General features: G+C 41.6%; 1 protein-coding gene across 1 annotated transcript; it reads right to left on the bottom strand.

The window, feature by feature from the left end:
• Positions 1–370: 370 nt before the first annotated feature.
• Positions 371–25,747, bottom strand: LOC306742958 (mitochondrial intermediate peptidase-like; the record flags this gene model as incomplete). The annotated part of the gene is made up of 19 exons (XM_079225420.1): positions 371–1,033; positions 11,558–11,631; positions 12,370–12,491; positions 16,454–16,570; positions 17,058–17,132; positions 17,412–17,521; positions 18,257–18,464; positions 18,786–18,863; positions 19,101–19,254; positions 21,301–21,353; positions 21,546–21,606; positions 23,161–23,209; positions 23,464–23,620; positions 24,268–24,450; positions 24,567–24,630; positions 24,764–24,850; positions 25,034–25,122; positions 25,275–25,448; positions 25,601–25,747. 19 exons carry the CDS (start codon positions 25,745–25,747, stop codon positions 933–935), a joined length of 2,103 nt encoding a protein of 700 aa, XP_079081546.1. The 3' UTR covers positions 371–932.
• Positions 25,748–26,859: the final 1,112 nt, after the last annotated feature.

Below are 26,859 nucleotides of genomic sequence, written 5' to 3'. Positions count from 1 at the left end.
GTATTGCAACTCCATCGGGTTGGGGGATTTCTGTAAGACACAATGAATGCCCAAGAGGCCGACGTATCCTGGCTTTATTGACCATGATGCAAATATACAGCGGACACAATAAATGGATAAACAGACAAATTTGCTCACTCACAAATACTTTTCAGATTTGATAGACAAAATAATTGATAATTCGGAAATTTATTAAAAAAAGATGAATCAATAAAGCAATAGCTAATCTCTTCCCTGATTAGCTTCCTCCTCCTCCTCCTCCTCCTCCCCATACCCCTCCCCCCCCCTCCTCCTCCTCCTCCCAACTCCTGACAGACAAAACAGATGGAGCGGAATAAATGTTAAGTCTAAACAATGACCACATGACAGGAAGAACAGATTAAGTATTCCTCCTCACTCTGATTTAATCAGGAAAATACAATATTCTGCTAGTATGTGAGCTGAAAACAGCTTTTTAATGATGGAATTAATAAAATAAAAGGCAGATAAATGATAACCAGAACATTAGGGAACTTAGAGAAGGTATATTTATGGCAGTTTGTTACATTACAGAGCACATTTTTTAACAACGCTCAGTGCTACTAAAAAGGTGAAAAAAACATCTGTACAAACTCAAGATGTTTTTTTTATTATAATGGAACACAGTTTATAATAATCTGCAATAATATAAAAAAAATTATCAGCACTTTTTGGAATTCTTACCACATTATCTCATATTGACAGCAGAATTAACCAAATACATCAAAACAAGTCAATATGACTTTAATGACCAGCAATATATAAAACGTTAATAATTTTCAGACAAAGTAAAGATGCCGAGTGAGAATGAGCGCGCATGCTGCTGCCACATCTTCCACCTCTCGGCCCGGCGTCTGTGTGCATCACTAGTGTTTCATGTCTTAAGACAGTTTCCATGGCGCCAGAGGCATCCTTCAGTTTTCAGAGTCCATGATGAAGGTTTCAAAGTTCAGGTCGAGCTCGGACACCAGCGCCTCCACGAAGTCCTCCATGGTGGGCTGTCTCTGCAGCATCCCTGTCACACAAACACATCAAGCAGCAGGGTTTAGAGAGGGCTCTCTCTCTCTGTGTGTGTGTGTGTGTGTGTGTGTGTGTGTGTGTGTGTGTGTGTGTGTGTGTGTGTGTGTGTGTGTGTGTGTGTGTGTGTGTGTGTGTGTGTGTGTCTAATGCACATCTGTCTCTGGGAAGGGGAAAAACTGGCGGGGCGCTGCGATGAACTGGTTTTCTATTTCCAATCATCTCACCTCATTCTGACAAGAAAAGTGCAGCTTTCTGGAACATTTTAGATGAAGTCATTGCAGTGGTTTTACAAAAGAGAGCAGTTAGAGCATTTTAAGAAATCCTTTGAAGCAAGGACAATTTTTTCTTCCAAATTAAGCTAAAATCGAATTAAGTTCTTGGATACGGGCGCCTGCTTCCTGAGACTTTTGCCCCAGTTCCAGTTCTGCAACGTCATCATCACAAGTACGATGTATTTTAAGGATGATTTTATTCTTAACATGCGGATCTCGATATTTGATGTGCAATCAGTGCAAAGTATAATACTATATCTAATCCATAAACACAGTAAGTGGTACTTTTAGTTTTTCTTCTCATACATTCTCTCTATACTGAGAAGAAGTGTAACCGGGCACAGAAACTCAAAGCTCGACCTCAGATGCTGATATGATCCATCTTCAATTTCAGCCTTTAACAAAACAAAACAAATGTATGCTGTGCATTTCATAGTGCTTTATAGGGGCGATAGCGAGCTCACACACCAATACACACACTCTGGTTACAGCAGACTATGACTAGTGCTGCAGAGCAAATATGTCAGTGCAGCCAGTGAGCGAGTCCTGGGAATGTCTGTCTGTGTTTTGAGAACCTGTCTGCCAGCTCATGCGTGAAGGACTCCCTCGCTTGCTTTACAATTCAGCTGCACGCCCGCTTTGAAGTCAGTTCATTTCCCCTTGTGTAGCTGCCAATGTAAATAGGCCCTCTCCACCCCTCCTTCCTGCATGGGTCACCTCCAACGCACACACACTCACCCACTCAAACACAAGCATGTCCACACAGGCATGCATGAATGGACACGCGGAAGAGTTTTACACGGCGATCCTTAACACATGGACGCACACAGCAAGGCATGGACAGGCAACCACACACACACACGCACACACAACTGAGTAAACGGTTGGCCCGGCCTGCGGAGAATCGCCTCGCATAAGAGCAGCAGAGAAGGGATCGTCATCTCCTCTTACCCACCGGTCGCTCCCTACCCCTCGGCTACAAGATGATACCAGCACACAGGGGCACCCGGTGCACCATGATCACGAGGACCCCGGGTACCTGGGAACCAGACAGCCACATGACAGCGAGGATTTACAACCATAAACGACCGTCCTAATTAAAAAGGGCTGCAGGAGGTTTCAGCTGTATCCACTGCACAATTTATGTTATAAGTATGCAAAAAAATGACATGAAAAATGTATGCCATAGAAAAAAAAGTCATAACAAGAACTATTAGACATTTGTGTGAAATGGTCACCATTTGCATCTCAATATTTGAGTCATGGCCAAAAACGTGTTTGTGTGAGGTCACAGTGAACTTTGACCAGCAAATTCTCATCGAGTCCAGCTGGACGTCAAATTTGAAGAATTCACAAGAAAGGCCCGGGAAACATAAAGCCTCCGGCCACGGCTGGCTTCATAAACTGACTTCACGTCTGCCATAAATATTTCATAAAAAATGTCAAAGTATAGTGTGCAATAAACAATATCTAGTCTAGTGTGCCATAGAAACGTCATAAATAATGTAAAATATAGCATGCAATAAAAATTCATAGTGGTCATAAATGTGTTTAAAATATAAAGCATGCCTTTATATTATAAAAAAAAAAATAGAAGTCATAAAAATGTCAATATTTTATGCAATAAATAATTGTGAAGAATGTTTAAAAAAAATAAATACAAATTTGATGGCATAGAATGCCATAAAAATGTCATGAATAGTATAGTACGTCATACTAAAATATTAAAAAAAAACATTGTAAAATAAGTTTAGATAAGACAGATGTGCATTAGACACACACACACACACAGCTTTTTTATGCCATAAAAAAAAATGCTAAAATCAAAAAGCCACTATGTTAACCAGCAAGTCATTAACAGTGAAGTTGTGTGCAAATAAAACCAAAACGACAAAATGAAAGATACTTCAACACTGAGAATTGCTGAGTCAGGTGATGGCTCTCTTGTGGTTTTGTCATTACGAGTGATCGCTTTCACATTCCAGTTATTTGACACAAAAAGAAGAAAATAATTCTAGTTTAACTAAAAAATAAAATGTGACCAAGTTCATTATTGGTCAAGATTAAGAGAATAATGACATGTCAATGAGATATTTGACTAATCCCTGCATGAATATCAACCCCTTTAAATTGCCAAACTTGACAAAGTTCAGAGGTCAGTCACAGAACAGCTTCTCCGCAGCACAAAGGGAAGCGTCGAGGACCGGATGGTGCTCATCTCCCCAGTCTCTACACCGGTTTGCGCCACACAAACCACAGTGAAACCACTACACACATGTCCTGACAACGCGAGCAGACTGTGGAAAGTGCCGGTCTGCAGCATCACCGGCACTTTCTCTAATCGATGTAATTTCCTGCCTGCGTGTCCACAGGGGGATCTAATGTCTGGGCCCTCGCCTTCAAACAGGCTACTGTGTTTAACAAGCAACGTTAACAAGACAGGAGTGATGAGAGAGGCAGAGGGGGAGAAAAGAGAGCGAGAGAGAAAGTTAGAGATGCAGAGGGAGGCGTGATCATGAAAGGCTAGTCAGGTAAACAATGGCCGCCCTCGCCGGCTTCTCATCACCGACAGCTCGGGGTGTCAGCACCCGGGTCTCACACGGTCGACCGGCGGGAGTTGAAGAGAGGCGCAACAATGGGCAGTGAGGAGTGAGTCTTTTCTCAGCCCACATCCCTGGGAGAGTTTGGAGAGGAATGCACAGATAACCTCAAAGTCATAACAACACTGCGGAGGAGTGATCTGAGAAGCTGCTTTTATAGATACACACAAGAAGGCGGGGCTGCGTCAGATATAACAGACCGCCAGGGAACCATCAGCACACTGGAGAGAAAAGAAAAGGTGAAACTAAAGTAAATGGATGCACCACAGAGGTTAATGGAGCGGTGCAGTCCACAGAGGGGAAACTACAAGAGGGTTTATCAACCTTTAGGAACTTAAGGCACACTTCTGATTCATAAAAAAATCTGCAGACTACCTTTCGAAATAAATGAGAAATAATAATAATTACTAGGATGTAACTTAGTGTTCTTCCTCTGTCTAACCATCACTGCCTGCCATTATGGATCCATATTTAATGTATTCAGGGACATATTTCCATTGTGCTCCAGAGGGAAAGCTACAAGTGGCAAAACACTGATGATGTGACTGGCATGGGGATTCTCAAAAGCAACTGGTTATCGAAATTATGGATTTAAGTTTTAAAAGTTGTATTTATGAGAATTAATTAATCACATTTAGATATTAGAGTAACTACCTTATTAAATTCTAAAACAATATTCTTCTATTTAATCGAATCATTTACTATTCCGTGGCCCACTAAATGGAGCTCTGAGGCAGCGGTGTAGAAACGCAGAATACAGTACGAACACAGCGATGTGTGATGGAAACCCAGACACTGGATTGTTCTTGGACTGCGCTACACATTTTTATTCAAAAAGGTCCCCAATGTGATAGATATTCAATTGAAAAGTTACATAAAATAACTCAACAGCAATGTGTTTCATCCAGAAAACATTGTCCCTACACACAGGATCATCCACAGACCTCACAGGAACCACTTTAGTGAGAAGTAGTTCCCGTCTCTTCAGGTCTCCAACAGCAGAACCTCCGTACAGACGGAGCGGGTTGACAGCGTTACAGCGGCCGGACATATAAACTCACTCTTGGCGACGCACAGAGGACCCGCAGGGCCAAACCAAACATAGGCTTTGCTTTGTGTCCATGGTTAGGGGAGCCTTAGGACAGAGGCTTTGCCTTGTGAGTCATCTCGTATTTAAGAGTTTCCATTCCCATTCATAATGGCGCTGACACGGCCATTGAGGAACCAGGCTTCTTCCCATTACGGTCAACTCAGGGCCGGGAGCGCCAGCCAACTTGGCCGGCAGAGTTTGGGCAGGTGTAGACACGCAAACAAAGTGTTTAAAAACAGTGGAGCCTTCTTTTACAACTGTGTGCTTTGCAGTTTGGCCACTGAGTCCCCGTTGAGAAGCAAAGTGCGGCGCTCATTCTCTATTCCTGCACAAGCTTTCCAAGCTGGTGTGGGAACGTTCAAATCACAGACCCTTTTTCTTTGGATCGACTTTTACGGCCTCTTCTAGTTCAAAATAGCTATTCTCACAATTCAGAACGCAGAGCTTCTTCCCACTGAGAAATGGAATCTCATTCTATATCGGAGGTGTACTTAAGATAAGAGAAGATAAGATAAGCCTTTATTAGTCCCGCAGTGGGGAGATTCACAGGATAAAAACATACTTCTTGGCTTTTCCATTAACCACCTGCTTTGATAACAAAATGATGGGTTAACATGGGCGTTTTCGGTGAATATTTAAATACGTTACCGTTTTCTCTGGTCCTCAAAAGAAGCTGCAACTTGCAGCATAGTTACCTCATACTTTTCAAAGTTAAATAACATGTTGCAAGTAAACAGAGCCGTATCTCTCAGAGGAGACCAACCATACACAGAAAAGCCCAGAATGATCTGTTTACTTAAAGCGTGGTGGGCGATGGGCATCAGTCAAATGAAGACTTGCGTGGCTGGCTACCGGCTCTGAGCCTCGGTAATGACCGCTCTGGGGACAAGAATTCAGTAGAAATGTTTCAAAATGGTTGCCCAGCCTGCAGCTACTGCTGGTGGGAATCATCAAACATCTGAGTTACTGCCCAGTTTTTTTGTACTCTCCTGAAAATGGGGGTAAACTGTCTGCTGAGACATTCTTCTAAGAACAGATTCACAAACCAGTATACCCATCTGTGGGAGGGGGGGATCGTGAACATGGGATGAAGGTTTGGATCATTAGTCATTCAGAGTAAACAACAACAACCAACACCACCACCTCTGGAGTAGTGCGGCTTTTCTACAGAAACCAATATATTTCTTTATTGGCTCCCTGAAAGCACTTTCACACGTTTAGTGCTCCGACAGCAGAACACAGCTGTTCTGCTATTAGAGCACTAATCAGCATTGTTAGAAAGTGGCTTTAACCAATCAGAGGGCTTCGCTGAAACTGGCTGTTTTATAAGAGCCATTGATCCCAGTCCCTTGGGCTCGGCTGTGTTCGGTTCTTTCATGATTTAATTGGTTGCTTTTACAGGCCTATTAAATCCACTTGCAGGGGAGCAGCAGTACACCACATTTGTAAATAAAAAAATAAAAAGAGAACAAACTGCAGTGTGCAGTAACGAGCTACAGCCTCTGTAGCGTCACATTCTCTGTATGTGGATGACAAAAATATGAATACGACGACGAGCACACGGAGCTTTAAGTCACTTAAGAGTTGATGATCACACATTACAGAACATGTTCCTGGCTGCCTCAGAAGCCGTTCAGCTGCTGCTTGTAACCATTTGAAACATGTCGAGGTGTGAAAAGCAGTTGCTTCTGTCAAACCTGGAGGCAAAACTTTGGCTCACTGCCTCTGTAATTACTCCTTTGAAGTTCAGGAAGCTTTTTCTACAAACAGCACTTAAGACGGGCCCAGAAAGTGAGCGAGACAAGGGCGATGACAAACACAGCACAGGGAGGCTCTTTGTCAGGTTCACTGAAGAAAAGCCTGCAATGTTGTGGAGGAGGAACCAAACAAAAACTCAACAACCCTTTAAATGTGAGAAACTGTTTCTCCGCCGAAACATGCAGGAAATTAATCTGTAACAAAATGCAAAATCAGATTGCAACTGAAAAAAGTATGTGCCTCTGATCTTTTTTTTACGTTTATGCAAAATGTTGGTCGATCTGCCCCTTTATTTCTGACATCTTATTCCCCAGAGGATGAATCCTACAGACTTAGGTGATGCCCTTAAACCATTATCAAAACCAACCTATTTTTAGGCCTCTGCTCAAAAATTGCATACCCAAACTAAACAGGGTGTATCTCTGCGAGCACAAGGGCTATTTGAATAATTTTGGTTATAATAAAAGGCTACACGTGTGAGATTTTGTTCAGATGTGTAAATATCAGTCTATATGTTACTGGTTAAGAGTAAATGAAGATGAAATACAGCAAAAATAAAAAGGTTTCAGGTCCGCCTAGAAAAAATAAATAAATCACTTTCAGGATGATTATTTCTTTGAAATGATGCAGCTGTAAGGTCTAACTCTAACCCAAATCATAACACAATATGTGAACATTCCCTCTGCAAAGGTTGACTTTGATAAAGTGAAGCAGAACAAAGTTAGAGAGGGTTTAGTACAGAGACAATTCAGACGAGGTCTCACTGGGGCCCATTTAGGCCATATTGAACGCTCAGTTTCCCCCCCCTAGGTGGAGAAGGGTTTTTAAAATAAGATTTTAGATTTATGGATTGCCATGACATGTAGTTCAGATATCCATGTTCTCCTCTGACTCTTCATCAAGCACCATCATCAGGTCAAAACTTGATTCTGTCCAAAACTTTCATTTATGACGAAATACCTGCAAAAACTGAATAAATCTGAACCCTTAGCTTTAGCCTCTTCAAGCCTCCCTCGTGAAGAAAAGCACAGGTTGCTCTGATTTGCATGCGAAAAAAATGTGGTGCATCACTGCAAAAGGTGGTTCTCAGGCCGTGGGCTGTGTATTCTACTGAGCCTGCATGTGACAGAGGAAGAAGAGACAAACCTGAATGGCTTGTTGAATGTTTCCTAATGAAAGAAGCTAACAACAAACAAAAGAACTGACTGGGTTGTCAGTTTGTGGGTCGGTAGGCACTCCAGAGACTTATGTGCACGAGCACTGAAAAAGTGAGTCGTTCAAATGATATGTCCCCTTTAAGACTTTAGAACTTGCATTACTTTGTTCTTCACAGCGCTGGAGTCATCAAAAGGCAAACTCACAAATCAGTAAATCAAGGATGAGACACTTCCCTCTAAACCTGCGCTGTGCGGAGCACTGAGGATAATCTTCATCACAAATCATGTCAGCTTTTATGGAAGGGCAATAAATTGTGTATTTCGCAGCTTCACATCTTAGCTGTGAAGCTTCTCTCCTCTGGTTCCGGGCGAACTATACATCATTGTCACCAGAGTGCTGTGGGACTGTGCAGACCACCGTGCTCTCGGGGGTTTATTAGCGACTGTGCAAGCAGTCATATGAACTATTCAGCCGCGCTGCCCTCGGACAAAGAGCTCGGCTACTGAGCCGCAGTAGATCCATTTTCTGAGCTCGGCAGTCGAGGCTATGGGAACAGTCCGGGCCATGAAAGCCCTCTCTGTGGCAGGAGCCGAGGTTCAGCTCAGTCAGTCGATCGCCTTTCACTCTCTCGCCTTGTTCTGCCCTCTTACTCTCACTTTTTCTCCGACTCATTTCACTCCGTCCTCTGGATTTAAATGCCCGGGTTTACATTTCAAACACCGTGTTTCCTGGGGAACATCCAGTAGTGAGGAGGGAGCCATGCAGATAAAGACTGGCCTCCGACTAGCCCTGCCGGGTCCGCTCCGGTTCCCCGTGTGCTCCGTCCACCACCTCGCCTGAAGGGTGGTCGCAACAAAGTGTTACAGCGCCCTTCATTTACAGGAGTCTTTGTTTGAAAGAATTATGCGTCATTGGTCGGATCTAGAGTCTGTGTCCTTCTCCGAGTCTTCTGCTCTCTTCTGGCCTAAAGACTGCATTTGATATAAAAAGGGTTGTTTCCTATTCAAAACCGTTTTCCATTCCCCAATAGGAATTCAAGATGGTTGCTATGAACCTCTCAACCCGACAGTGAGAAGTGTCGAAAAGCTAAATGTTTCAGCACATGCACTGATGTCCTCTTATAACTCTTGACTGCGGCTCTTCATGACCTTAAAAAGGTAAATTATGATGACATATGTCGCCATCAATATGGCGAGGCGGCTGGATGAGTCTCTTTTTAAATATGAGGTTGTTTTATCTTTGTTTGAGCGTTTTTCCAGACATGGAATAGATATTATTAGATTTAATTAAAAAAAAGAGCTAGGTTTCAGATGATTATCATAATTGCACGTGTACAGAGTACACGTAGATGTATTTTGGAAAACTGTAGAAAATGTGAGACAGTGAAATAGCATTTAACAATTTCAAGGCTCTTAATTTGATCTAATTTCTGTTGCAAAATGAAATCATTTTGGGTACGTAGTATTTCCCCCCAAGCAGACATTTTTATAGAAGGCTTGTACGATGACTTATGGCTGGTAATGACAGCCAGAGGGATCAATATGACCCTGATAACTATTCTGCACACAGGGCCTTGGCCTATAATTAGAGTAGCATTCACTTCAAAGGGAGCCATAAAAGCAAATATGGTCAGTTCAACAACAGTTAATTGGACAGTAGATCTAATAACAAGGATTTGATCTGTTGCTGGTTGTAATTTCAGAAGCTGGGTGCAGCCTGGTTGGAGCTGTCAAAGGGACAATCTGAAGGAGGAGCGAGGAGGTGACCCTGAGGGAGAGATTTACAGTACACTCCCAAATGTCACCTGATATTACTAATCCCCCTCATCTCTCCTGCTCTTTGTGTCCTGTCCAGACATGCCACAGTGACTGCTCAAGCAGGGGAGGAGGAAGTGATGGGAAGAAAGACGGGAGGAAGTAGTTTGTTTCGCCCGTCGTGCAAGAAACTACAGCTTCTGCTAAAATGACAACCTGAATAACTTTAGTTTGTTGGTTACAAACAGACCACCAACAAAAGTCTACTGCCATGCAACTGTACACTAAATTCTCTCATGAGCATTCCAACATGTTGGGCAACACACAATGTCCCAATGATAACATGCTGATGTGTAGCAGGTATATTGTTTACCATGTTCAACAGCTTAGCTTAGCGTGTTAGCATGCAAACATTTGCTAATTAGCGCCAAGTACAGCTGAGACTAATGGGAATGCCTTGAGCGTTGCAGGAATTTTATCAAAAACCCATTTTATTTGATGATGCAAGTTCAGTGATGCTCAACTTGCTGCCAGATAAATTTACAATGCAAATAAAGTGATTCAGAATGGGATTTTTTTGTACTGAAGTGAATAAAAGCGTTACAATAGACAAATATAAGAATAAGTTGCAGAGGACCAGACTAAGCCCTGAATGTCTGTTATGTCTGTTATGCCCTCGAGCAAAGCAACTACACCCCCTCACACATACTGGTTGAAAAGATAGAGTAACATAAAAGTTATTCAAATTTAGGGTGGGACATAAAAAAAATTAAAATTCACAGCAACCGATCCAATAGTGGAGAGGTTTCCGTCAGCACCAACTGACTGACGATGCCATTTCTAGTCACGTTGCTTGCATGGCTGAAAACTGTTGGTTAAACGCAAAGTTGAATGTACCAGTCTGTGTTTGAACCCTGCAGAATCAGCAGTTTTTAAACGCATAATCATCCATGTCTGTATTTCCTGCCTTCTGGATTTTGTCTGTGCTAAAACAAGATATTAAAGAAGCAGCATAATGTCTTTGAGTTATGATTTCTTTTTTTTAAACAGATCATATAACTGACCTCAGAAAAGGGTTGGACTAGCATGAATAGTGTATGTTTGCTGGAGGGCTGCTGTGTTTACATTACATTTCTGGGTTGCTTGTTCTAAACAAAGATAAGAGATGTTGGGAGTTGTGTCAAATTGGTAGAGAGGTGCCATCGTGGGAGCTCAAGGACAGAGCGAGCCAAACCACAACAGCAGCAGCTGTGAAAACACCTGAAAAAACGACAACCTAAATAATGGACCCACAGCTGCTTCTGTAAGAAGAACAAGCTACAATTCCCCTCAGGCGATGTTCAACACCTTCTTTACTGGAGAGACTATCATGGACACCAAGTAACCTTGTCAATCGTGATGGATAAATGCTTATTTTTGCCTAGTTTATGCTAGAGATTGATAACCTTTCCTGGGAGAAATTGGGTTCAGAGTTGTCTCATGGTGCTCAAATATATAACAATATTTCCTGTTTTCATGTATCGTTTTTCAAACCCTTATTTATCATGTAATTTCTTTATTTCTTCTTTTAAATATGTTATAACATTTTTGAAAACAAAACAAAAAAAAAGTGTTGCTTTCAAACTTTTTATGTATTTCCCCACTGTTTGTTGTTTTTAAAGGATTTTTTTCCTTGGAGGTAAGACGTTGACTCTCCAGGCTTTCAAACCAAATTCAACAGCATCATGTTACAGTAATTATGCAAAACCTTTTACTGGTTGTACTGGAAGCTAACGAATTGACACTTTTATTCTTAAACCGAAGAAAACCTGGAGATAAACTCTGGGGAATTAGCCAAATCTTCCTTTAAACATTTTATGAAAGAAAAAGCTGGATATGGTAAGTTACCTTCCACCATCAGCATGGGCTCCTTAGCTCCTCCATGGGCCAGCATCTGCCGGCGGCAACGCTCCCCCATGTCCCTGAGGAAGAGAACGCGAGCAGAGGAAAGAGATGAGGTTACAGACACCTGAATTCTGCCGTCAACAACTCCACCACTGCCACTCGGGGGCCCGGGGCCAAGTCTCCTAAGCTGCCTGTTCACAACACACAGGTGACAGCAAACAGAGATCTGACAACTACAGGTGGAACTACAACAATCTCAGGGGGAAAGGGAAGACAGGGGACGCTGCGGGGCTCCACTCCATGGAGACACGGTGGAGGCTACGTTTTTTCAAACAAAGGGTTGGTGCTTTGTCCAGAGGCGAACCTGTCTGTGAATTACATCGGAAACCTGCCAAGTCGGCGTGAGTTTCATATTAATGACATGTTCGATGTCAGACGGCAGAGACGTTAACGGTATTCAGGAGGAGACGGCCTGTCAGGAGGCGTTCCTCTCAGCGCTCTAGATGCAATACTGGATTATGCTTTTACAAAAATAGTCTCCATGCTATTATGTTACAATTACTTATTTTTTTCCTTGCCTGGATTTTTAAATTAAAGTTGCCTCAAACTTCCCAAAATCTCAGGCAATGAACCAGTTGCCTCCCAAATAAAAATGTTTGGATAGAAAATCCCAATTTGAGCTCCTTTAATGTAAGAAGTTGAGGATATTAGCATATTTGTTGGAGCGAAGTTAACTTTTTTTTTCTCTCCCCATTTCTGCATGCTCCATCTGATATTCAGCTGTTGGATGTTGGAACCGTAAACAGCCGTCTCACCTATTTAAAGGATCCTGGACGAAGCACTGTTTCCACACCATTGAGGCCACGGCGCGGGACATGAGGTAAGAGTAGTACTTGGCCCCGTAGCCAATCAGGTGGCTGAATCTCAGCTGCCAGGCCTGTGGAGGAAATAAAACAAAAAAATGAAGCCACAACATTATCACCTTCACAGACACAGCATTTTTAAATAATCTGGACGTCAACAGGTTCCACTTCTACCAGACTGGATGTGGCACTAACTCACTGAGGGGAGCCGTGATGATGTGTGTGTGTGTGTGTGTGTGTGTGTGTGTGTGTGGGGTGAGGCAGCAGTGTGGCAGAGGACGACATCGCAGCCTTAAAAGGCTTAAATGTTCTGCTCGTAAAAAACTGTTGAGAGACGACCGTGACCGCAGCTAACTCTTCCAGTAAAAAAAAATATTAACTGCAACAGAAACTTCAACTGGGGATAAAAAAAACATTTCCGTACACTGAAATATAAAAACTAAACCAAACAAAAAGCCTTACATGTGTGAACGTCAACACATGTTTCATCTTTTAAGCTGCCTCCATCATCTTTATTGATGCCATTATATTGTTGGAATAAATGCAGCTTTTCCTCTATAACAAAACATTAAGTCATGACCCGACAGCTCCTTCTTTTAAAAAAAGGACAAAACACGGAAATTCCTAAATGGGAGAAAGCCCCCTTCTCCTCTCTTCGGCTCTCGCTGGGTTGCCTGAGGCGACCCTTCCACATATCTATAAAGACGAGCCCTTTTATGATCTCTGCAAACGGGGGAATTTGGCTGGCAAACACTCAAACATTCAGCCATTTAGGAAAGACAGCAGCTGCCATAGTTAACAAAATCATAAACAGACCGCAGACGCCTCCCTCCACCTCACACATGTTTATGATTCATACTCAAACGGCAAGTGACTTGTGTACCGAGTTTGTACACAAATGACCTACGTCGAAGAGAAGATCCTGGAACATTTTTATTGTCTTTGGTAATTAAAGTCATTAAAATCACTGCAAGCCCAAAACTAAACATTTAAATGACGACAATTCATCATTTCTGCAACGACAACGTGTCTGCGCAGTGCGGGGACGCGTGTGCAGCACAACATTTGCGACCGTGCGGACCGTACGCACAGCAGGCTACGAGATCCAGTTTGGAGGTTGTGTGAGGAGATACGGCGTTACCCACATTCATTAAGTTGTCTTGAGGAATTCAAAGAGAACCAAATGGCGTGGAGCTCCTGGCAAACAACTTTATGGTGCAAACCCGTTGAAATGGAATGAAATGTGGACTGGGAAATGCCAGCGCTTTATGTAAATCCTTTAGGTAAACTGATTTCGTTTTGGCCACTTGGGGGCAGCAGAGACAACCTGTAAACACAACATTGACATATTATCAACTAGTTGTTAGGGCGAACTTGTTATTTAATGATTGCAAATTTAGAAATCCAGTATATTTGAAGAATCATTAGCATTTATTCTGAGTCCTGTTTGTCCAATATTCACTCTGCTATTATAAATATCCTTCATTTAATCCCCAGAGACATACTTCTGGCTCTGTAGCTTCTAAATGCTCTCAAACTGTGACGTTGCTGAGGGGAACAGCAGAGTAGGGTGATACTTATCTGTGGGCTCATCAGAATGAGCAAATCCTTTCAATTTACACGTGATCGATTGTTATATAATATAAAAATTCTACTTACTATAGCGAGGGAGACCGGAGTTCATACTCTATGATGCATTGCATACTTATAATATTAATGCATTATGAAGAAATCATCAAAAGTCTGTTTCATCAGTTTTGGAAAATACCGACAGGGTAATATTGTGAAATTGTCACCTTTTATAATAAAATACGTCTGAGGTAGAAGGTATAGCGGAGTCCATAATGAATCCTTGAAATTAAAATGCTATTATTCTGATAAAAATGTATTAACAGTGTTTATAAAGCCGTTTAAAGTCATTGTAATGAAATAAGGACTAAACTAAAATACTGCAAAGTGGAAAACTTTTAAAAAAACGTCAACAAAAGCCACCTGCCAGAAAAAAGAAGAAAAAAAATACTTAAAATTGTATATATTACGTACACTTTCATGTTACATAAATACCTTCAAAACGATGTGACTGGATTTTAAAGTGTCATACATTTTAAAAACAGCTGGGCGATCCAGCAGCGTTCAAAATGATTACGCTTGGAAGTGTCGACTTGACGAGCTCCTCCGGGCTGCGGTGCCTTTAATAAGTAAAAAGATCTCCTGAGGGCAGTTCTGGATCCCAAAACAGCGGACGAGTAAAGTTACAGTTTGCTAAAGCTGCTTGAAGCTTATTTACACAGTCATTTGCATGACTTATTCTAATTCATGAAAACAAATTGAATAATGATATTGGACTTTTTTTGTTGCTCAAGTTTAAAAATCTATGCGAGAGCCAGCTTCTCATTTGAGGACTCTTTGACTTCACTGGATTTCCTCTGGTTTGTGGCCGCTCATATTCTGAAAACAAATAATAAAAAAAAAACTATTGAAGAGCCTTTGGTGTGCTGCCCTGAGTCTCTGACAAGACGCTTTAAACACTTCAAACGTGCCACAGAGATGATTTTAAGACGGTCCGTTCTGTTTCCAACCCCATTGCCTCACATCAAATGATTAACGTCAACATTTGTGCGAGAGTGGATGACATGTCAGCGAGATATCCTTTTGATCCTAACATAAAAAAAGGAGACAAAGTCAGCGTAGGCTTTTAACTCCGTTCCTCTTGTGAGTGAGATAAAAGACTTGTGGCGTTTACTTCATGGTGCATTCACATTTCTACAGGAAAGTGTGGATTATGTGGGCTTGAGTGTGCATTTAAAAACGCTGCTCATTAATAAAAAAAAAATAAGAGGAGCTCATGAAGCCAAGACTTGCAGATTAAAGAAATGTCAACACAGCGAGCAGAACATCTTGCTTTCTGCCATTTATTTCCAAATATTATCTTCGGCTCAAGGGTAAGCATGTGGTCTGTGTTACTTACAGCTGATCCTCTCTCTCTCTGCACACATTGGGAACTGATAGCCCCGCTCTATAAACTATACACATGTCAGCATCACCCTAATGTTTATAATCTGCGCTCTCCGTAACCTATTAGCCACTCAAATGTTCACTTTGCTGTGGAAACTTTTCCTGAGCCGTGTTTCCATGAGGACTGGTGGAGACGGAGAGAAACAGAGGGCTTTTTTTTTTTTAAAGAAACAAGTTTTAAAGTAGAGTCTGTCGTTGAAGGGTCTAAACAAATCTGTTTTCACTTGCTCTGATCCAATGATGATCCAATTCAAGAAACTTAAAGCGCCGCAATCATCCTCAGTTCAAATGAGGAAAACTAACCGGCTGTGGGGAGCTGTGCACACGGAGGCGAAGTGTCTGTTAGATCTTTCAGTGTGGTTTGAAAAGTTGACGAGGCTATATGACATGAACCCCGATCTCTGGAGAGGGAGCTACAAAGCAGGACACAAGCAGGAGAGTGGGAGGACTTCTGTGAGGAGAAACGCTGCCCTGGACTGGAGAATATACATCGGTTCTGTAATCTCTATTCCTGATGGCACCCCACATAATTACAGCCCAGAGTAAAGGCTTTATGAAGGCCATTTCTGGCTAAATTATGACTTCTCCCTCCTCGCCTCACCCACTCGACCACAGCTGCAAAAGTGGGGGAAATGGGAGAGCTTCTTTCATTAAAGGACCGGGAGGAAGAGTTTCAAATATTTCCCCCAGGGAGAGCTCATTCAAAGTCTACCTCCGCTTTGTTATTTTAGCAGCGCTTAAAAAAAAAAAAAGAAGGGGGCTTTAATCCCTTAAACGCTGCTGTGCCTTGGTAAATGATATAAAAACCAGAGAGAAAGGAAAGAGAAAGAGAAAGAGAAGAAAGCTAAAAGGACTCCTCGTCCAAGTTTGTGTTGTTTCTGTGCTGAGATCAAGCGAGCAGTGAGAGGAGGGACCAGGAACTTTCCCCAAATTATCAAACCTCAAAGATTCTAATGGATCTAAAGACACAGTATTAAAAGGGACCGCTTGTTAAACGGCACAAAGACAGCTGGAGATGTACTGTATTTTGCGTATAAGGCAACCCGTAGAACTTCTGCTGCATCTCCTTCAGGATGTCTGTGGTGCTCTGGTTCTGAGGTTGGCTGTGGTAGATCTGGTCCAAGACAGCATAGAAAATCTGCCCAGGGAAAAAACTCAGTCAGTCCTGGACGTACAAACCAAAAATAAATACAGTTTTCCATAGAAATAGGGGCAAACAAATATGCGTTTAAACTTTCTATATTATCCATCAATAACACAATTTAAGTAGTTTAAGTGTAATCCCTATTCATCAAAACAGCCAAAAGACCAGCAGCCTTAAACAAGGACAACTAAGGTAATATGGTTTAATAATTAAATATCAGACAAACTCTGCATCAGTTTACATGATACAAAGTTGAAAAGACAAGCAGATGCTGTTAAATGTTTGCGATAAGCCGCATTAAAAACGGACTGGAGGCGTTTGCACTTAATGGATTGTCTTTCTGCAGGTGTGTGTTCTTGTAAAAGTGAAACAGACTTTCAGATATAATTGTAAGTGATGTGTATGTGTATGTGTGTGTGTGTGTGTGTGTGTGTGTGTGTGTGTGTGTGTGTGTGTGTGTGTGTGTGTGTGGTCATTATACCTGCAGCTGGGTGTCTGCAGCTCCGCACACCTTCTTTGACTCACACAGGCGAGCCACCATGTTCTCAGGGAGACGCTGAGCAGACAATGACACAGAAGAAACCAGACAGTAAGACGTCCTTTCATCTCATTCAAGTTCATCCTTTCAGTCATGTTTCAAAGTCGGCACAATAACTGCCGATGTGACTCATAAATAATGACTTGTAAATAATGTCACAGCTAAAAGCCAAAACATTAAGCTGGTAATAATAGTATAATCCTGATGTATTGGAGAATATCTCTCTCCAACCTTTGAGCACTATTTTAGTTCAAGATGTGGTTCAAGATGGTCTGTGATCTGAGGGTTTAGGTGTACCTGTCCAGTTTCATAATGGCGTGCAAACTGGCTGATGACTCTATAGTCAGTGGCAAAGTACTCCATGAGGATGGACGGGACTTCGGCGAAGTCGGTCGCACATCTGGTTCCTGGGAGGAGAGGATGTCAGAGCTTAGGCACAAGAACACATTTAAACAGAGGGAGGTCTGGCCAAATCATTACAGAATTGACCCGACACACAAATGCAATGTGCTCAGTACTGTACGTCATTTTAACCATCAACAGGTGTTTAAATGGAATATCATAAGTGCAACATCTGATACCAAAAGAGATTTAAAAGAGGATAAAAAAAAGGATTAAAGTTACAGGTGGTGTAACTGCCGCAAGCTTCCAGACACAATTGTGATTGAAGCAGCCTGTCTAAACATTTGTAAACACGGTGTCCATCAAGGATACCGTTATTAGTGTAAAAATAAATATCTTTGGGATCTTGAATTACTGGAGAAGATATCCATCAGCTTTATCTGACAAGAGAAACAGTATCGACTGACAGCTTTACTTGCCAAGCATAAAGCGCTCCTCTGGGCTCACGCTATCAGATTTACACAATTCACCACACTGCTATGAATAACTTAGGGCTCCATATTTTTTAACACAATTCCTGCTTCTCTAATTCGTGAATGGCATAGCCATCATTTGTAACACGGCTCATAAAATGTCAAACATTTGCCAAATCCTCTGCCAGGTAAACAGTGTGGATGATACACGTGTACAACCCTCATACATCTTTATCTTACTTGCTCATTTATAATTTAGCTGTAAACTCAAGAAGAAGTTTGCAAGTTGCACATGGTCGCTGTGTCCGATCTGTGCTCACAGCTCACCCGTCACATGCTGGTAGCGAGTGCGTCCCAGCATGGAGTGCATGGCGTGTCCCATCTCATGGAAGAGGTTCTCCATCATGCCGGGGGTGAGCAGGGTGGGGGCCTTCTTGGTCGGGTGGGGAAGACTCAACATCAGCACCACGACCGGGAGCTGGTACTGACCCGCTTCCTGGCACTGGCGGCCACCACGGATGGTGAAGTGACAGTCCTGGAGGGAGGAGGAAGAAGGAGGAAGAGGAAGGAGGAGGAAGAAAGGGAAGATTGAGATTGATCAACAACAACAAAAATGATGTATTTGCATATTTGATCACTGATTTAATTAAGAAAATAATACTGATTGCAACAGTGTCTTTTCTTTTCTGGCATCTAATGATCATTACTTCACGGCATATTCTATAATTAGCAAAACATCTATATTTAAATAAACTAAATGGCCGTCCAATTGCTAACAATCCATTTAAATGTAACGATCAATATTATGTATTGTATTCCGTTACATGTTTGACATTGTAGATTTGTGTATGCACACCTGATGAGGTTTATCCTGCCGTTGGAAAAAGTCACAGTAGATATATCCCATTAATCCCTCTGTCTCGTGTACCACAGCCTGGGAAAACACACACACACACACACACACACACACACACACACACATATATATAAAGACAAATTAAACACACAGTATTGAAAAACTTTGATCTTTGAAAAGTACCCCTTGGTTACCACATGGTAGAAAGCCGTCTGTGTTTTAACAGGAGATATCGAACAGACTTCAAACAACAACATTTTAAAAAGGGAGGCGTTGACACAATCACCGATATTTTGTTCCATTAGTAAGATTTACCAGTTTGCGGACATCCTCGCTCCAGACCTCTCCGGTACTGGCGTGTTCGGACATCAGGGACACGCCGTACAGCTGAGAGAAGAGGTTGTTCAAACCCTCCATGCAGGCGCCCAGAGACAAATATGGACTGTACAGACTGGGCTCTATGTTGTACCTAGCATGAGCAAAACAAACCACAACAAACTGATTTATTCTAAAGATAGTTTAAATGTCCCAAACGACCACTCAGTCCTCACGCACACACCAATATTTAACGGACAAGACAGATAAAAGAACTGCAATGACCACCCTGTTCCAATTGAGCACATCAGTACAACACATCTAGTGTATTATCAATGATGAATAACAGACTGCGGCTGCCGAGCACAGCCCTGTTTAACACACACACACACACACACACACACACACACACACACACACACACACACACACACACACACACACACACACACACACACACACACACACACACACACACACACACACACACCTTCCCAGTTCAAATGGTTACTGATGGACAAGCCGAGATAAAGAGAAAATGATTGAGTGAGTGATTGGGAGAAAAAGCACGAGAGACTGACGAGAGATGAACACCCTTTGGGCCAATGGGTGTGCGTGTCAAATTGTGTGTAGCAGAAAACAGAAGCAGCTCAGAGGGGGAAGCCGCTTTTTAAATGCAATCCTCAATTTCTTCAGGAATGTTCTGCTAACGAGCAGAGCCCAAAAACCCCCCAAAACGAGAAGATTAGAAATGTATGGCAGCGTTGCGGAGGGGAGGACAAGCGAGCAGATCCCCTCCTCCGCAGGAGCCCTGGGAACAGTCCCCGACACATGGTTACGCAGACGATTTGTTGGCCGCTTAAATCCTAAGGACACATGAGGGATCCATAATGTCTGCAATAAAGATTTATTTAAAACTTTTCCGGAACGTTTGGCCTGTCGGGTTATTAGTCTCCGGAGACTGCAGGGCGGGAAATGTGCAGTTTATTAAGAACAGAGATACCTGCTCAAGTTGGAGACACTCCATGGCAATATGGCATCTTGGAGTTTTTTGGAGTTTTGATTGAGTTTGCTGAATGCCAAAGATGATCACTGTTTAAATGAGTTTGAAATAAATTGGAGTAACAGGGCCAAGAGGCGCAGACCATGAATTGCCATGTCCCCGGACCGCTGTTGCATTTTGTCTCCCCCCCCTCTCCCTCATATCTCTGTACTGGATCTTTCGAATAAAAAAAAAGGGCATACAAGTAAGTGTTTCAGAAACAAGAGCAAAACTATTACAACATATTAGCAGCTGTTGGTAACGGCTGCAACTCATTCAACTGATCCAGATGTCTTCCATTATTTCCTTGTGTGCAAAGAACAGTCCAAAAGCAAAAGACCGTCCTTCCATTTACAAAGTTATGGAAGCAAATAAGCAACTTCTTCTATTTTGGAGAGCTGGAAACAAATGTTTGGCTTTAATAAATGGCTAAACGGTTAATTTTATCGTTAACATTTTACAGCACCATTGACCAAATTTATAAACTTCTTCAGATATTTAATTTGTGCTGCTGGAGAACACGTACTCTCTGAATACAATTTAAAACAAAATTGTTTATCACATCAATATGCACCCATTAGCTAGAAAAGAGAGGCAAAAGAAATACATGCCATTTCTATTTTATTACTGCAACTTTTTTTAAGATTCTTTAAAAACCAGAAGGGAAAAAGCAAAATTTCACAAAACCATATTTGGTGCATTGGTTGTCATCAAAGTTGAATTGGGTAAAGAGTAAGAATAACATTCTAACAACACATGACGGCCAGAGAAATAGATGAGAAAAAAAAACGTGGCGGAGCAATAATTGGACCACAATAATGTCGCTGTGTCTAATTTAATGCTGAGTTTAAAACAAACAGTGGGATTCAGGGCCAGGGAACATAAACTGGTCCAAACTGCCACAGCTACAAACACTAAAAAAAGAAAACCAACTGATTACACCAGATCATATTGTCCTGGATTAGAAAGGAGTCGGAAAGAACACTCAGACAACTCCCATACTTCTCTCCTCCACCTTTTGTAACATTCGACACCAGAGGATAAGTCGGGACCCAATACGTGCAATATGGATTTAAAAGCAATCCCAGAGATACTGCTCAAGATCACTTTATCAAATGACAGCAGGCTAAAAAACAAGTTTCATAAGATACTACTCACCTTTCTGCACGCAAGACGCCACTAAGGTACGGATGATCCCATGGCATGAGCTCCTATGAAACGACACCAGGAGTATTTTATTTACATGCAATATCAAATTACACTGAATTATAGTGAATCTAAAAGAGAAGAAAATGGATGTTACAACTAACAGCTTTAAACCATTGGGCAAATAATACGTAAGGGAATTGTGTAAGGAATGTGTTTTGAAACAAAGAAATTATTTTAAAAAAAAAATCACTCACAGAATTGTGAGGGTTGAGTTTTTTCTTCATGTTCCCCATCATTGTAAAGTCTTTGGCTGTTCTGTGACATAAAAAGAGAAAACAGTTATGAGCTTATTGCCTAGAGGAATTCATTCCAGTCTTTACCCATGTATCTACTCAGGGTCAAAGGGTGGGGAGGAGAAACCTATCCCAGCATGCATTTGGCTGAAGGCAGGGAAACACCCACAGGCTCACATTCGTACCTGTGGGTAGTTTAGAGTCTCAGGTGCACCTGCCTGCATATGTTTGGGCTGTTGAGGATTGCGCTCAGGGAGTGTGACAGAGAGGGAGTCCAAACAATCTATTAAACTGAGCGAGTGAGTCAACCGGCAATGAAAGCTGGTGCTTCATGGACACAGTTCCTTAACTGTTCTCAATTATAAAACAGTAACCACTGTGTGTGTATGTGTGTATGTATGTATGTATGTATGTCTGTATGTATATATGTATTTTACAGGTGTTTTTTGCAGGAACATAGGGAAGTGAGAAACATAAGACATGCTCATCAAAAAGGTTCAAAAGCTCACGAGCCACAAGTCATCCCACACAAAGAGGAAACCTAGCCACAGCAACAACGCTCTCAGAAACAAAACCAAACAAAGCGTGAGCGTGCCCATCTGCAGATACAACACCATTAAAGTTCACAACGTCCGCACCACCAATATCCTAGTTCCTCACCTATCAAACCAAATTCTCCCACAAACTCAGCATCCTCAGACGTACCAGGCTACAAAGCAAGTTAACATACAAGACCGGACTGATGTATTTTACAGTCCGGGCTAATGTGCATTATTCTAAAAGGTTATAAACCTACAAACAGATGGACTGGAACATGTGCAGTGAAGATGCAGAAAGCCACAATAGAGTGGTGGGTATATATTCCTTCATTAATCCCACAGTGGGGAAATTATTCTCTGCATTTTACTCATCCTTAGTAATTAAGGAGCAGTGGGCTGCTGTGAAGCGCCCGGGAGCAACTGAGGGTTCAGTGTCTTGCTCAAGGACACTTCCATATGCAAACTATGGGGAGACCAGATCAGCATATGAAAGCAGTGCATGGATGGGTGGAGATGTTGAAGGTGCAAAACCAAAAAGACGTGAGCTGCCCGTCAGCCAATCAATCGTTTCGATGTCAGACGACTAAAATGTCTTTAGTGGATTAGCTGTTTTATTTATTTTTACGGATGACAGCTGAAGGAAAGTAGAGTGCCGGACAGACGAAGCACACGGTACAGCTTTTACAGCCTGGAAGGGTCAAGGTGAACTAGAACAAGCCGACGACCCTCACATGCGTCTGATGAGGTTGGCCATGACAGCCTTCAAGACAGAGGGAGGGGCGTCACATCGTGACAAGAACTAATCAAATGAATATCGTCCAGAGTGAATATTATAACTATTATTATCTGTGGATCTCTCAGTTCAGGTAATGTGGACTCTTGGGAGTCAGGGTGGGACACAACTTATAGTAAACTAGAAAGGGAAGCACTGATTAAACAGTGTTTAATGACACAGCAGTCTTTAGAGACAATATATAAATATTTCAATTAAAACAGTTTCACATCTTTGACAAAAAACTTTTAAGAGTAGACGGTACCTGTCTGACAGCTTGTCTGTTAACAACTGAAGAAAGCTCATCACTGTCTCTACAAACAGAAATAAAAATGAAGTTACAGCATTTTTAAACTAGCGGTAACAAGTTGCACAAGAAGCACAAAAAGAGCAATTTAGAAAAAAAAATTCTGTAGCATGTCATAATAAATGAATAAACATCTGGTGAATTTATTTTATTATTACCAATTACTGTATAGCAAATACTGAAATTTGAATTACAACCACACAGTCGCAGCACTGATTATTCATGATCTATGATGAGGCTGAATCAAAGAGACATATTAACCGGGTGTCTTGGCCATCGTTCCCTTCAGGGCTCTGTGTCCGTAGGATTCGTAGCCCACCAGTTTGGCCAGTTTGTATCTGCATTTCAGCAGCTCTTCCAGACACTCCATCAAATCTGCATTTGGATAAAGGTAAATCCTGTAGGCAATTTCTCGCACCTACAAGTGGACGAGAATAAAGAGCAAAACTCATGATATGACATAATATCGAGCAATATATCAACGAACGTGTAGAAGAAGACGAACACAATCTGCCCAAGAGTTACAGTTGAGAAATCTTTAGAAGGTCAAATGTGGACAGTTATGATTATTTTACCTTTACCTGCAGTGTGAGATTGTTGTGTTTATGTTACTTAGACTGTCTTCAGACTTAATATATCTCCGTATCATATCGCTCTTTTCTTTTTGTGCTTTTGGCTTCTTTCATGAGAGACATAACCAATATGATATTAAGATTAGAGAAAAACGGTTAACATAAAAAAAAGACTATTCTTGTAAGTGTATAACATAAAGCTCTGAAAGAAATCTAAATATTGAAATCTTTAATATTAAAGTTAGTAACTTTAAGCGAGAGATTATTATAGAGCTACCTCTGGCAAATGCTGACAGGAGGGAGGAGCTGATATTTCAGAAAAAATGCTTTCAAACTTTCTTTTTTGTGTTTCGAAAGCTTCCATTTTTTTATTATTAAAATCAAGAAAGTATTGTCTACTACAATTTTCAAAATTCCCTTAATCTAATATATGGCAACAGTGCCACCTGCTGAGCAATGTTCTATGGTGACCCAGACCAACTAAAGCACATACCAAGTCACTGGGGGAATCTGCATGTAATCCCCCAATTTGGATGAAGCTTCCTTCGTCTGCAAAGTGCAGGTGCAGATGCTCAGGAATTGCCGAGCTTGCAATTCTGTTTGGCAGGTGAGAGCCGACCAGAAACTCGTTGTTTAGATCCAACAGCTTCACGTGGAGGGCGACTGCCTCTTTTCTCTGCAGAGAAAGAAACAAAACAGCAAGGTCAGTAAACTACACCGCATAGGGAGGGGTGTATTAAAAAATGTTGTCTTCACATATTATTGATAACTTGTGTGTTACGACCGTCTCACCAGTTTGTCATCCAGATGAATTCCACTGATTTCAAAGTCGAACAGAAACAGCTCTGCCACTCGTCTAGAAAAGGCAGGAATAAAATCAATAACTTGCCCTCACAGGACAGGATATTATCATTAGACATTGGTGTAATAATGGAAAGAGATACATAATTAATCCTATATCCATATACTGAATAAGACTGTAAAATGACCTCGTATCGGGGTCCAGCTGAGCCACAATGTCCGGGTTCTCCAGCAATATTTTCAGGCTCTTGCAAAGCTCAACATTGGTGTTCAGCCTGAAACACACAAACACCGAGAACATAAACATCATCAAGTGTGCATCTGTCTCAACTGACGACTGCATAAAAATGTCTTTTAACGACCAGAATTATCTTACTGTTGCACAGGTTTTCTTTTGTGTTTGAGTGCCTATTTGTAGTGTGCAGCTTTGAAAGGCTTGTTGTTAAGGTGCCACTTACTTCTCCACAACCGTGCCAATATCTATGCAGGCCTTCTCTGCAGCCTCGCGAAACGCTGGATCTGGATGTGCTACTTTAATGAAGTCTGCCTGTAACAGCAAGAACATGTACTGCTGGCTGACAGCTCTTCAGACAACACTTGGAAGCATTCAGGCACATGATGCTCAACACACAAGTCGTGGGGGGAGCAGCACAGTTTGAGAAAATTTCAGACATGCACAATTTGGGGTGTTGAACTCACCAGATCAGCCACTTTACACAAACCATCCGAGAGTTGGTCAAAGGTCTCGACCGTCTCGACCCCTGGAGAACAGGAACAAGCTCTTTCCACCAGTCGCTCAGTGTTCTTCAGAGCTGTTTCTGTGGCGGCCTGGAAGCCTGCAGGACAGCTGAGCTCTGGCACCCCAAACAAACCCTGCAGCCAGAGGTCAAACACACACACACACACACATTATTGTTTTACCATGAACCGATGCAGTCTCTATTTAAGCTAACTTACATTATTTAATTGAAGATGTGTGCACTCGTGTAGCAATTTAGCAGACAATTTTGAGGACGATTACAAACCATGTTTTTCTCGAACAAGTTGGGTCGTTTCTGATGTTTGGCATTGAAAGCGGCTCCGACAGGAGACCATGTTGTGACGTTTCTCCGAACATGCGTCCATAAGCTTCGGTGCTTCACAAAGTGAAGTAGCCGTTTACACGCAGACATTTTGTACTAAATCTGCTTTCCTGATGAGGTCTCAGTGGCTGACAGAGGACATGCTACACTTTAGCTGCAATGTTAGACCTTTTTCAAAAAGCCGAAAATGTAAATAAACTGATGCGAAGAACGTTCATATGTTCGAAACGTTTCTCTTTAATGTTAAGCCTAACTGAGTTGTGGTTATGTTTTAAGAGCGGTTAAGAGGCGTAGCTGTCAAGCCAACTGACACAACTGCTCACATGTTAGCATAATCCATCTAAGACAATCTAAGTGACTGTCGCAGGACGCATTTTCGTGAATTTCTTTTTTGTATAAATACACATTAAAAAGATATCTTCACAATAAATAGAATACCACGACACGGTGCATATTATACGTAAAAGTGTGACTTTTTTTATGTGGATGAGTAACAATCAGTTTTTTAAACGTATGTCGAAAGTGCGACCAGCGACTGAAAACCATTACGTGATGACGTCAAAGAGAAGCGACTGTGGGTACTTGTTTTCGAAGTCCCTTAAAGGCAGGTTACTAGCGTGCAAATCGATTTAATCTCACCTATTCCTGGATCGTTATATGCTGTCAAATACATTATATTTAACTACAAAACATATTCGGATGACAAAAGAGAAAACAACACTGATACATTACAATTAAGGATAATAATGAAAGCAAAGGAAATGCTAATCTGTTTTTATTTCATCTGGAAGCTGATCAAGTATTTATCAAGAAATCAATAATTGTCATCTGGTATTCAAAACACGTTAATGTCCGTTTGCTGTGAAGCACGATGATTGTCTCTATACAATCAAATTCATTACAATCTAAACGAATATAAGTCTTAAAAATAGAGTAGTGAATGGGACTTCAATTAATTAACTAATTTTCATATTGGAAACTCCCTGTAAGCATATTTCTCAAAATAGTGAACTATTCTTTTTATTCTTGACAAACTCCTTCGAGTCAGAAATACAATATTTTCATCCTGAGCTTGCACAATAATGTGACGCAATTGAATTAGGCCTCTACTAGACGGATTTCACAAATAATACCGTTTTTCTTATCGTCTGTTAAGTTTAAATACCTGCAAAAAATAAAACTGAGCGAGACAGATGGAATCT

The sequence above is a fragment of the Taurulus bubalis genome (genome assembly GCF_910589615.1).
Source record: "Taurulus bubalis genome assembly, chromosome: 10".
Classification (NCBI taxonomy): Eukaryota; Metazoa; Chordata; class Actinopteri; order Perciformes; family Cottidae; genus Taurulus; species Taurulus bubalis.
This window is presented reverse-complemented; position numbering and strand designations above follow the sequence as displayed.